Source organism: Cebus imitator, unplaced genomic scaffold (assembly GCF_001604975.1).
Source record: "Cebus imitator isolate Cc_AM_T3 unplaced genomic scaffold, Cebus_imitator-1.0 Scaffold42, whole genome shotgun sequence".
Classification (NCBI taxonomy): Eukaryota; Metazoa; Chordata; class Mammalia; order Primates; family Cebidae; genus Cebus; species Cebus imitator.
The window spans coordinates 9,388,064-9,401,569 of record NW_016107357.1 but is presented as its reverse complement, the minus strand read 5'-3'; the positions used below and the strand labels follow the sequence as shown (position 1 = coordinate 9,401,569).

Here is a 13,506-nt window from a genome sequence, read left to right as displayed (position 1 = left end):
TTTTAGTAGAGACGGGGTTTCACCGTGTTGACCAGGATGGTCTCGATCTCTTGACCTCGTGATCCAACCGCCTCGGCCTCCCAAAGTGCTGGGATTACAGGCGTGAGCCAGTAATGCCGCACCCAGCCGCATTTTTGTAATTTTCTTTGTTAGAATATATAGAGTATCTTAATAGAAGACAGCTGGATTCTCATACCTGCTTCCGTATTCACGTGATAACATATATCTCTTGTGATAACATATATCATGCAGCTTCTGGACAACTCCAGTGTACACTTGTAATAGAAGGAGAATGGGAAGGTAATGTAGTTTTATTACAAAATAGTTTTGACCCCATGGGTCCCTGGGACCACATTTTGAGAACCACTGCTTCAGAGTTTAAGCTAAGAACTAACTCTGGCTCAGGGTCCTCCTCCTGACATTTTTTTGAGAGAAAAAAAACTGTCCTAAGATTCACATGGAATCTCAAGGGATCCCCAATAGCCAAACAATCATTAAAAAGATTAAAGTTGGAGGCCTCACACATCCTTTCACAACGTATTACAAAGCTATAGTAATCAGAACAGTGTGGGCCAGGCACAGTGGCTCACGCCTGTAATCCCAGCACTTTGGAAGGCTGAGGCCAGCAGATCACCCAAGGTCAGGAGTTCAAGGCCAGCCTGGCCAACATGATGAAACCCCGTCTCTCTAAAAATACAAAAATCAGCAGGGCGTGACGGCACATGCCTGTAGTGCCAGCTACTTGGGAGGCTGAGGTAGGATCATCGCTTGAACTGGGGAGGCAGAGATTGCAGTGAACCAAGATGGTATCACTGCACTCCAACCTGGGTGAGAGAGTGAGACTTCATTTCAAAACAAAAAAGAAGTCCGGGGTGGCTGAGGGAGCTACTTAAGGAAGTCATCAAGTCCCCAGCCTCTTTGTGGTTTCCTTCTCTATCATACATGCTTTGCCTATGGCTTTCATCCTGGTGGTCACTAAGTGCCTATGACACCTCAAAGCATCACAACTGTGTCCCATGCAAGGAAAAAAGGCAGATCATGACTGAGGCACCCCTCCCCCTTTTAAAACCAGGAAAACAATATCTTTCTAGAAGACCCAAGCACTAGACTTTGGCAGAGCTGAGTCTGCCACATGGCCACTCCTAAATACCCAAGACCCTGGGAGGTGAGCAATGCTAAATGGGCATGAGGACACCCTGAGCACAGCAGGCTCTGTTAGGAGGGAGAGATACTGGGGAAGGCAACCTGCACGTGAAAGCCATGTGAATGGATAGGATCACACTGGGGAGAGAGGAGAGGAGCAGCAAGCTGCGAAGGGGAATCAGAACTGAGACCTGAAAATCTCTTGCATCTAGGGTAAAAGCAGAGAAGCAGATGGAAAATGGCCAAGGAATGAGCAAGAGGAGGGAAGAAAAGTAGGAGGAAATTATCAAACAAAATAAAATTGGAGCTGAGTGCAGTGGTTCATGCCTAAATTCCAGCGCTTTGGGAGACTAAGGCTGGATGATCACTTGAGGCCAGGAGCTCCAGACCAGCCTGGGCAACACGGCAAGACCCCGTCTCAACAAAAATTAAAAAAAAATTAGCTAGGCATGCTGATGCATCCATGTAGCCCCATTTGAGGTGGGAGGATTGCTTGAGCCCAGGAATTTGAGGTTGCAGTGAGCTATGATTATGCCACTGCACTCCAGCCTGGGTGACAGAGCGAGACACTGTCTCTACAAAAATTAAATTTTAGAAACTGGATTTAGTAAGGAGAGACTTTATTCAAAAGGATTATTGCAAGGATGGGAAGGGGAAGAAAAGGGGACCATTGCAATGGGAGGACCTCTGACTGTTAAGATCTTCCAGAGTCTCAAGATCTAGGCAAACAGGAGAGAGATCCAAGATGGCTGATCACTAGCAGCTCGGGATTGCAGCTCCCACTGAAAGAGCAGAGAACGAGAGGACGCCACACTTTCAGATCAAATTTTGTTGCTCACACACTAGGAGATTCCCAGCGGAGAAGCCCCACATGTTGCCAGCGTGACTCTTGAGGCCGGTGAGGCGGTTTTGCCGCTGCCTTGGTGTGGCGGTTCTTGGTGCAGAGTCAGAAAAGCACCATCAATCTTAAAGCCGCTGTTTTGGCCGGAGCAGTGGGTTGCTCAGATTCTAGCGCCGGGAATCAACAAGTTGGACGTCCATTCAGAAACCCAACTATAAAGACGGTAATTATAAAGACCACAGAAGGATAAATCTATAACGAAGGGAAGAAAACAGCCTAAAAAGGCTGAGAATACCCAAACTCAGAATGCCTCTCCCTCTACAGGGGATCACAGTTCCTCATCAGAAACAGAACAAGGCCTGATGGAGAAAGACTGTGTTCCATTAGCAGAAGCTGGCTTTAAAAAGTGGATGATAAGAAACTTCTGGGAATTAAAAGAACTTGTTCTAACCCAATGCAAAGAAACCAAGAACTTTGAAAAACGGTTTGAAGAAATGCTAACAATAACACACAATTTAGAGAGGAATATAAGTGAATTAATGGAGCTGAAAAATACAGCACGAGAATTTCGCGAACTATGCACAAGTTTAAACAGCTGAATTGATCAAGCAGAAGAAAAGATATCAGAGGTCAAAGACCAACTTCATGAAATAAAACAAAAAGACAAGATTAGAGAAAAAAAGATAAAAAAGAACGAGCAATGTCTCCAAGAAATATGGGATTATGTGAAAAGACCTAATCTACGTTTGATAGGTGTACCTGAATGTGACGAAGAGAATCAATCCAAGCTGGAAAATACGCTTCAGGATATTATTCAGGAAAACTTTCCCAACCTAGCAAGGCAGGACAATATTCAACTCCAGGAAATACAGAGAACACCACAAAAATATTCCTCAAGAAGACCAACCTCAAGGCACATAATCGCCAGATTCACCAGGGTTGAAATGAAAGAGAAAATACTGAGGGCAGCCAGAGAGAAAGGTCAGGTTACCCATAAAGGGAAGCCCATCAGACTCACAGCAGATCTCTCAGCAGAAACCCTACAAGCCAGAAGAGAGTGGGGGCCAATATTCAACATCCTTAAAGAAAAAAACTTTCAACCCAGAATTTTACATCCAGCCAAACTAAGCTTCATAAGCGAAGGAAAAATAAAATCTTTTGTGAACAAGCAAGCACTCAGAGATTTCATCACCACCAGGCCTGCTTTACAAGAGCTTCTGAAAGAACCACCACAAATAGAAAGGAACAACCAGTATCAGCCTTTCTAAAAAATACCAAAAAATAAAGAACATCAACATATTTAAGAAATTGCATCAACTAATGGGCAAAACAGCCAGCTAACATTAAATGACAGTATCAAACACACATATATTGTTATTAATTCTAAATTTAAATTGACTAAATCCCCCAATCCAAAGACACAGCCAGGTAAAAAAGCCAAGACCCATTGGTATGCTACATCCAGATCCATCTCACATGCAAGGATACATAAAGACTCAAAACAAAGGGATGGTGAAAAATTTACCAACCAAATGGAGAGCTAAAATAAATAAATAGAAAGCAGGAGTTGCAATTTTTGCTGATAAAATAGATTTCAAAGCAACAAAGATCAAAAGAAGCAAAGAAAGATATTACATAAAGATAAAAGGATCAATGTAACCAGAAGAGCTAAAGATCCTAAACATATATGCACCCAATACAGAAATACCCAGATATATAAGACTTACAAAGAGACTTGGACCCCCACACAATAATAGCGGGAGACTTCAACATCAATATTAGATAGATCAATGAGACAGAATGTTAACATCAATATCCAGGACTTGAACTCAGATCTGGAACAAGTAGACTTAATTAACATTCATAGAACTCTCCACTTTAAATACACAAAATATACACTCTTATCAGTACTACATCACATGTATTTACAGGTTTAAATGAAATATTGGTTGGCTGCTTGTTAATTATTTTCTTCCCTCATTTTTTTTTTTTATGTCTCTATTATTAAACACAATTACAGGCATACCCAGTTTTAGACTGCATTCTAGCCCGGGCAATAAAGCAACACCCCTGTTCTCTCTCCCTCTTCCTCTTCCTTGTTCTTCCTTTCCTTTATTCTTTTTCTTCCTTTTTTTTTTTAAAAAAAAAAAAAAGATCTAGGCAAACAAGTTTTTTGGTTTTGTTTTCTTAATAGGGGAGTAAACACTACCAGAAAGAACAGATGTGGGGAAGTGGAGTGGAAGGGTGGCAAGATCAGATAGATGAGAGATATCTGCCTCTGGAGCCAACCTCTTCTCCAGAGGGGCTATCTGCCGGCTCAGGAAAGTTTAGGGACCTGGGGAAAAGAGGGAAGTTTGGTGAATGAGCATTTTGTTCCAATTAATCAGTGGGGAAAAGCAGCTCAGATGATCATTTACAAGACCAAGAATGGGAATTTGGAGGGTCTGTGTGTGTGTGTGTGTGCTCTTGTCATAATTAAACAAGAGAGGCATCTAAGATGCCTAGTCAGGGAAGATGGCTCTTTGCAGGAAGCTGTCTGCTAGAACACAAAGCATGGGGGGTTTTCTCAACCTTAGCTGTTTCCAGGAGCAAGGGCTGAGACAAAATCCAACATTTTCAGAACCAGTAGAGAGTGAGTGTCATGAAAGCCTTAGAGAAGAAAATATTTAAAAATCAAGACCGCCTATTGTTAGGGTAAATCATGCTAGAGTAAAAAAGAAAAATCAAAAAATGAAAGAAACTGTGTTTTAAAAATTATTTTGATAATTTCAAACCTAGAAAAAGGTTGAGGAATAGTACAAAGAATTCTTCCTGATTCCCCAAATATTTTACTACATTTGTTTCCCCATGGGTATGTTCAGCCTTTCAGGTTTCTGTTCCCCTCCAGGTAGGCTCTGGAGTACTGGAGGGTGGGGCAGGCACAGGAGGGCGGCTCTGGGTGGCCAACTGGGGTCTCCTGGCCATCCATCTCTGCTGGCAGCTGTAGGCTCTGCTGGCAGAGCTCGGAGTCTGATCTCTTGGTTTGGTTGTCACAGGTGCTTGTAAGCCAGCCCAGCCTCCCAGGCTCTCACTGACAGACCCTTGGGTCAGCAGACACCTCACCCCACTCCACTACAGGCCTCAGAGAGGGACTGCTGGCTGTCCGCTTGGGGACATACCACTTACCCACTCAAGAATTGTGGGAATCTTCTGTTTTGTGCTGAGGCTCAGAGAAGACAACCCGTGCCTACCATCCAACCCAACTGAGTTCCCTTTGGAAGGTGGTGTAGAGTCAGGTACCGTTGAGCCTGAGACCTGACTTTCTCCCCGAGTCCCAAATGGGGAGCAAGAGGAGAAGGTCTTCCCTGCCTCCTCTCTTCTCTCCATCCTCCCCATTCCCAGAATACCCCAGGGCCCAGGGTAAGCCACGCCCTTACTTCCTCTAAATCAGTGGTCCCCAATCCCCAGACCATGGACAGTACCAGTCTGTAGCCTATTAGGAAGCAGGCTGCACAGCAGGTGGTAAGTGGTGGGAATGAGCATTACCACCTGAGGTCCACCTCCTGTCAGGTCAGTCACATTAGATTCTCATAGGAGCTCGAACCCTATCGTGAACTGCACTTGCCAGGGATCTTGATGGCACGCTCCACATGAGAATCTAATGCCTGATGATCTGAGGTGGAAGTTTCACCCCAAAATCATCCCCCAACCCCTATCTATGGAAAAACTTTCTACTATGACACCAGTCCCTGGTCCCTAGAGATTGGGAACCACTGCTGTCAGTCATATCCTCCTCCCCTCTCCATGGATGGGGCCCCTTCCCTACCTCTTGGGAGAAACTCTAGGGAGTCTTCCGGGTTTGAGTTTTTAAACTTGCCACTCTTATTAAATAACCCAAATCCCTACGTCTCCTGCCTTGAGGTGATAAGACTCTTCCTTGGCCTTCCTTAGAGGAAAATTAAAATGCATGGGTCATTTGCAAAGTAGTAGCTGGGTACAACTGTACTTTTCTCAGAGGCCTTCTCTTCAAAAATTAATGTCCTTATCTCCCTTTTTGGTCATTTAAAAAGTCATTCTCATGGGGAAATCTTTGAATTTAAAGTTTAAAACTTAATGAAATGTAACAAAAGAAGGCTATCTGACCAATAAGCACATGAACAGGTACCCAGTATTATTAGTCAGCATTAGGGAAATGCAAATCAAAACCACCAAGAGACATCACCGCACACACATGAATGGCTAAAATCAGACTATTTTTTATTTTTTGTAGAGATGGGTCTTGCCATGTTGCACAGACTGGTCTTAAACTCCTGGGCTCAAGTAATTCTCATGACTCAGCCACCCACAGTGCTGGGATTATAAGATTATACTTTTTTTTTTTTTTTTTTTTTGTATTAGAGTTTCACTGTTGTTGCATAGGCTACAGTGCAACAGCGTGATCTTGTCTCACTGCAACCTCTGCCTCCCGGGTTCAAGTGATTCTTCTGTCTTAGCCTCCTCAGTAGCTGGGATTACAGGCACCTGCCATCAAGCTCAGCTAATATTTGTATTGTTAGTAGAGATGGGGTTTCACCATGTTGGGTAGGCTGGTCTCAAACTCCTGACTTCAGGTGATCTGCCTGCCTCGGCCTCCCAAAGTGCTGGGATTACAGGTGTGAGCCACCATGCCTAGCCTATATTGGGTATTTTGTCCTCAACAGGAAGATGACAGCCCATGCTTGCTATCAATTACACACTGCAGGAGGGACCTATTTCTACTAGTCAAGTGCACCTATTCCACAAACCACATGCCATGGGTTAGTTACCAACTACTCCCTGCTTGATCCTGGGCAAGTCAGTGATCTCTTTGCCTCAGTTTCCTCATCTATAAAATGGAGATTGGAATAGTAGTTACCTCCCATTGTTACCAGAATTGAGGGTTAACTCTTTTTGTATGAGCCTAGCACAAAGTTGGCACTGTGTAAAGCTTTGCTACTGTCACTGTTACTCTCTAGAGTCCACAACCACTGCCCCGAGATCCTTCCTAAGGTGTCCAGTGTTGCACACAGCAACACAGCACTTCTGCTTATATTCAACTGGCAGCTGGTCACATGCACTGACAAGTATCTCCCACCTGCCTCCAGGGAGCTCCTGGCCAGGGTCCTCAAAGCTTCTCCACAGCCTCTGGCCATTCACTCAGACCAGACCCTTCCTCTCTACCACCATTCAAAGCTGTCCAGAAATCCACTGTCCCTCACATCACCTTTCCCAAGTAGCTGAAAGGTGGTAATTACAGGGCCCCTCCTTCTCAGTGGGTGACCCCAGGACCCTGCCTCCACATTCAACCCACATAAGCATGGAACACATCACTGAATCACAAACTGCAGGCATGCTTCTACTGTGGATAGTTTGATCGGCTTGCAATCCACATAGGCTGTGCTGTCAGGCATAAAAAATGGCCACAGTGGGGGCAGGGGGTGCATATGCATCTGCACCTCATCCTTGGCCACTCTACGCCACTGGCAGGCATTCTGTATAGAGCTGACGGTGGCAGCAGTGGGGGCCGCAGGGTCTCCTAAACACTGACCTCTGAATCAGTTGGTACAGCTCCATCATTTGGTACCCTCCCTTCATTTTAACCCCAGGACAAAGGTCTACCTTAATCCCCGCTGCTGTCATCTAGTTGCCTCCCAGGGCCCATTTCCACAGTCTTTGAAGACATCAGCTTGTGGTTCTCATTGTTTTGGTAACTTCATCATCTATGTTGGTGAACCAAAAGACACACCATAACTATGTACCCCTTATTCTGTTTAGGTTGATATGTGGTCACTGGAAATAAAGACATTTCCCAGTCTCTCAGCCTCGGACAGGTATGGCCATGGGACTAACGGCCAGTTGAACATAGGCAGAAGTGCTGTGTGCAACTTTGAGACGTGTTTTTAAGAGAAGAAGTACATTCTTTTCTAACCTCCTTTCGTGCTGATGGAGTGTGACTTGATGGCTAGAGCCTGGCAGCCAGCCTATGGGATGAGGTGAAAGTCACTTACTGACCTCAAAACAAAAAGAGAGGCGTCTGGCCCCTGATACCATGCACTATCGCACCCGCCCCAAGCTGCCTGTGTCTGTGAGAGGACTCAACCCATCTTGTTTAAACCACTGCTATTTGTGTTCCAGGCAGTGACCGAATCCTTATTCTCACAGAGGGTAAGACTTTTCCCCAGGTCACACGGTAAGTAGCTGGCAGAGCCAGGATCTGAGTGCTGGCAGATTTACTCCAGAGCCCGTAGGCCATGAGGGAAGTGGGTCTGCCCCACCTCGAGGTCCTTACAGAGGAGACACAGCTCAAGGGACCATAGTCACACCGGCTGCAAGAAGCCAAAGAAGTGTGTGATGGAGGCGGAGGCGGGACCAAGAGGAACGCACAACTTGAGGGGCGTGGACAAGCTTCCCTGCATCCTCCCTTCCAACTGCAGTATGGGGAAGAAGTGCTGCTAGTTTAACCCAGCACTTGGGTTAAACTACACCTATGCTGGGCTTCACTCCAGGACTACCTTTTCACCCAGCGTACATGTATGTTGCCTCCCACCATTCCACACTATTATACTTCTATAGCTTTATACTATTTTAAGAGATCTGGTGTAATTTCAGATTTACATACCCTCTGACTCTAGAATCTCAGGAACAGAAACTCTTCAGGAGAGGTCCCATCTTCTCTTTTCACCACCTAAGTTTCTCTGCTTCAATCACCTGGTGAAGCATTGGCCTGGAGAGAGCAAGTTCTATTAATAGTAGATAGCTCAGGAACCCATCCACCCGCTTACAGAAACTTGGTATATGTCAGAAGAGTTCTACAGACCAGTGAGAAAGGAGAGACTGTTCAGTCAACAGTGCTGGGACAACTGGTTACAAACACAGAAAAACAAAATTAGGTCTCTACTAAATACAATCGTAAACAGACATTTCAGATGACTAAAAATCTTATTACGAATATAAACATTTAGAAAATCTTGAGCGTAGGGAAGGATCTCTTAAACAAGATTCAAAGGCATAAGTCATACAGGCAAAAGACTGACACATTTAACAACATTAACAGTTAAAAATTACTTCGGTCCAGCAAAACACTCCTAAAGGCAGGGAAGACAAGCAAGCCACAGTGTACCAGATATTTGCAATGCATATAATTGATCAAAGATTAGCATCCCTCCAGAATACATATTTAAGAGGCCTAAATATCCATAAAAAAAGACAAAAAAAAATCCAAGTGAAAAATGGGCAGAGGATAGGAACAAGTAACAGAGAAGGAACCTTGTACAGCCAATATACATATGAAAAGATACTCATAAAACCTAAAGGAAATGACACCCATCCAATCAGACAAGATGAAAAGTCTGATGATCCAAGTATTGTAGAGTTGGGGAACTCTCAGATTGCTGATAGGAGGATAAACAGACACCTGCTTAGAGGGTAAATGGGAATGTCCAGTCAATTAGGGGAATTTCAATACTTCCTCAAATCCACACAATGTGATAGGATGCTCACTGCAGCACAGCTATAATACGAAAACACTGCAAAACCCCTACATGTCCATCAATAACATATAAACAGTAGAATTCATACAATGGAACACCATACAACAGTTAACTGAACTGGGCTGGGCACGGTGGCTCACTTTTGTAATCCCAGCATTTTGGGAGGCCAAGGCAGGTGGATCACCTGAGATCAGGAGTTTGAGACCGGCCTGGCAAACATGGTGAAATCCTATCTCTACTAAAAATACAAAAATTAGCCAGGCGTGGTGGTGGGTGCCTGTAATTCCAGCTATTCAGGAGGCTGAGGCAGGAGAATCGCTTTAACCCAGGAGGCGGAGGTTGCGGTGAGCTGAGATCACACCATTGCACTCCAGCCTGGGCGACAGAGCGAGACTCCAATCTCAAAAAATAAATAAATAACTGAACTGGAGCTACATTTATACATGCCTCCAGAATGCAATATTTTTTAAAAGTATCAAATATGTACAGTATGATGCAATTTCCGTAAAGAAAACATACCAACATACAAAACAAACCCAGCCATGGATAGGAAGGACAGAAATGGACATCAGGACGGGGCAGAGGCAACAGGACTGGGGCCGCATACGAACGGGACTTCGGAATGTGGGTTTTATTTCTAAAGACAAATCTGCCACAAAGATGAAAAGATATTAGTTGGCTGGTGACATGAGGGAGATACAGGTATTTAAACACCAGTACTCTGCTCTTGTTCGGCATGTTTGAATGCTTTTTTTAAAACAATCTTCTCATTTTTCTTCTTTGCACTTGGGTTCTGGGCTCCCTCGTCTCCCAATTCTCTGGTGACCTCCAGGTGGCATCTCCTCAATGTCTTTGTTCTCTCCATGCTCTTCCCTTGTCTTCTCACATGTCCTTGTTTTCTCAGTCTTCACACTTCACCCTAACAATCACTGGGCCCCTTCATTTCATCCTCTCTGTCTACTTAAGGGCCCCCCACTTCTGCCTTTACCTCTAATGTGGTCTCCACCCAGCATCCCCTGGCCAGGCCTTTGAAAGAGCTCATCAAGCTTAATGATTCAAAACATACATCCAATCCCATCTTTGGAAACCCCACCCTAAAACTGTTCTTCTGAAGATAAACATTGCCGTAATTACCAAATTGATTGGGCTTTTCAGTTTTTCTTTCCCCTTAACCTCTTGGGAGTGGTCTCTGTCAGGGACCATCCCTGTCTGCTTTACCTGCTCCCTGCCGTGGCTTCCATGACTGCAACGTCCCCACTCCAGGGTCTCTGACCTGCACTACTAATCAGTGGGATTCTACCCGTCAGTGTTCGGCCTCCTCCGTCCTCCTTCTTAGTGCACCGTGTTTTCCTCTGCCCTTTCTCAAATAGCCGGAGGAGAAAGCAAGCTCCTGTCAAACTTCAAGATACACAATTCTCATTCCTCTTAATAAAGATGCATTGTCATGACACTCATGTTATTCCTAGAACAGGGAGATGGGGCTACCAGTTTGAACTCCAGGGGATACTTGCATCATCTCAGCTGTCTGTTATACCTAACACCTGCCTGATCTCGGCTCACTGCAGCTTCAGCCTCCCAGGCTCAGGTGATCCTTCCACCTCAGGCTCCAGAGTAGCTGGGACTACAGGCGCATGCCACCATTCTTGGCTAATGTTTAAAATTGTTTTCTACAGACTAAGTCTCACTGCGCTGCCCAGGCTGGTCTCAAACTCATGGGCTCAAGTGATCTTTCCATCTCAACCTCCCAAAGTATTGGGATTACAGGTGTGAGCCACTGCGTACAGGAAGAGGCACTTCTGAGATTCTCTTTGCAATTCATGATTGATGTATGGAGAAGGCAAAGCCAGCCCGTCCCCTCTCCCACCACAGTGCCCAGGGCCATAGCCAGAGAAGGAAAGGAGCGTGCGTTTCTGAGCTTGGGCCCTTACAGGCTTCTGCAGAGGGTGAACACCTGCAGAAAGAACCACTGGACATTTTGGCAACCACCTGGCAGTGTTTGTGCCATTGTGCACCACTGAGTCCAGGGCCCTGCTTGGCCCTGCTTGGCCCTGCAGCCTTACAGTCCAGGGCCGGCAGACGGCAGGCCTCCCCGCTCTCCTAATGCCTCTGCCTAGGAAACTTTCTAGTTAAAAGAAATGTGTGCAGACAGGCGAGATCATTAAAAGCCTCTCTCCTTCAAATGGTGCAAACTGCCTCCCTCTTCTAGCACAGGTTATCCCCGGGGTGCCTGAGATGCAGGGAGAGGGGTCAACATTCACAACGGACCAAGCTCCAACATTCCAACAGGACTCATCTATTTATTGGTATTACTATTAAGCCACTTCCCAGCAGTGTGACTGCCGTAACAAGAACAGGACTCAGCTTCTAAAAGCAGTAAAATAACAAGGACATCATGGACAAAGCACTGAGAACACTCCTCGTAAGGAACTGGCTTTTCTTTGCCTGCCAGAGCACCCAGGTGCCAGGGGCCACTCCCAAGCACGTGGTCCTGATCCTGAACAGAGGCACATCTTCACGCATCTTGGCCCTCGGGGACGTGCCGGATGCTCCTCTCCCCACCCTGACCTGACCTTCTCAGTTCATCTGGGTAAACCTGCTGTGCCTCCTGTCCGTGAAGTGAGGCGGAACCAGAGGGGGAACCAAAGTCTGGTGATGAAACAGCTGGTACCAAAGAGCTGGTTCTGCTTCGTCCTCACCAAGTAAACACATACGTTTTTAAATTTTTTTAAGGAAAGAAAAGTCTTAAAAATATATGGCACTAGAGTGTAAAACTATACAACTGCATCCAGTGAAAATTCCCTGCAGCTTGCGGCCTGTGGCGCACCGCGTCCCTCAGATGTACAGCTGATGGGAGGCCAGCGTGTCCATGAACGGCCGTACCACGTTGTCCGTGGAGAAGTAAAAGATGAGCCCGAACGTGATGGAGATGGGGAGCGCGGGCAGCGCCTTCTTGAACACAGCAAGCAGCAGGAGGGTCAGACACAAGCCCTGTGGGACATGGAGGGGAGAGTGAGGGTGGTGATCCCAGTGTGGACGGGAGTTGGGAGTCATGGTCTAGTCCCTGGGTGCAGGAGATTGTTCGTGGACCAGTCGGACAACGGTGCTAGACACCCCACCCCATTATCTTCCCTGGTCCTGCAACAGCTCTTGAGGTGTTGAGAGCAGAAGTTCTCATCCCCATCAGAGCTCCCACGTGTGAGCGAGTGAACCAGAAGGCAGGCCTCCTGACTTCCGGAGCAGTGCTATGCCTCCAGGCCGTGCTGCCTCCCCTGTCTGGCTGGAGTTGTCACACAGGATGGCAAGATGCCCTCAGAGAATGTGTATTTGTATGACAGCTAGGTAGGTTCAACTGAAATGCCAGTGAGGTTCTCAGCAGCTGACACCAAGGGAATCAGAGATGCCATGCAGCCTGCCCCTGGGAAGCAGGCGTGGGGATGCCCATCCTCCCCTGACCTGGCTGACGCGGGCAGTGGTCCAGGTAAGGACAGGGAACCAGGGTGCCTGCTCTACCTTTGGGGGCAGCAGGGCTCAGGTCAGGCAGACTGGTGGTGGAGGAGGATGGGTCCATCATCCCATCCCTGATACACTTATGGGCAGAAACAAAATCTGGACACCGAAGCATCACCCTTCACCATGCCATGCCCAGGGTTTTCACCAAGGGGCAGAATGCCAAGTGTACAGCTCAGACAATCCACCTCTAATGTGACAGGGAAATCTCTGAGATGAAGTTGTGGCAGGACATCTCCCCATCACGTGTATCTGGCCACATTAACTGACTACAGCGAACTCCACATTTCACTGCTGTGGTTCACAGTAATGGGGCACCCTGTGGTGTCTCGATGGCAGGGAGGAGGGGAAAACATGGTCCTCACTAGCTTTGTGCCCACGGGTAAGGCCCTTAAGCACTTTTCTGTAAACCTGATGTCATCACAACCACCTCAACGGTATCAACACTGCACAAAGCTGTCAGCTGGGTCCTTGGCTTGGAGGCTGTGTGCTCGACCACGCCAGGGCCAGCGCTCTCCTCACCCTCCC

The 13,506-nt window shown here is 46.4% G+C and overlaps 1 protein-coding gene across 5 annotated transcripts in view; it reads right to left on the bottom strand.

Annotated features, from left to right (window-relative positions):
- Nucleotides 1-11,748: 11,748 nt before the first annotated feature.
- The window catches only part of PSEN2 (presenilin 2), a 26,308-nt gene continuing 24,550 nt past the window's right edge, over nt 11,749-13,506 (bottom strand). For all 5 annotated transcript variants that reach the window (XM_017526454.2, XM_017526451.2, XM_017526448.2 and 2 more), the window contains one exon: nt 11,749-12,459. In XM_017526454.2, the coding sequence (XP_017381943.1) occupies nt 12,304-12,459 (156 nt within the window). In that variant the 3' untranslated portion in view covers nt 11,749-12,303. The remainder of the gene's footprint in view (nt 12,460-13,506) is intronic.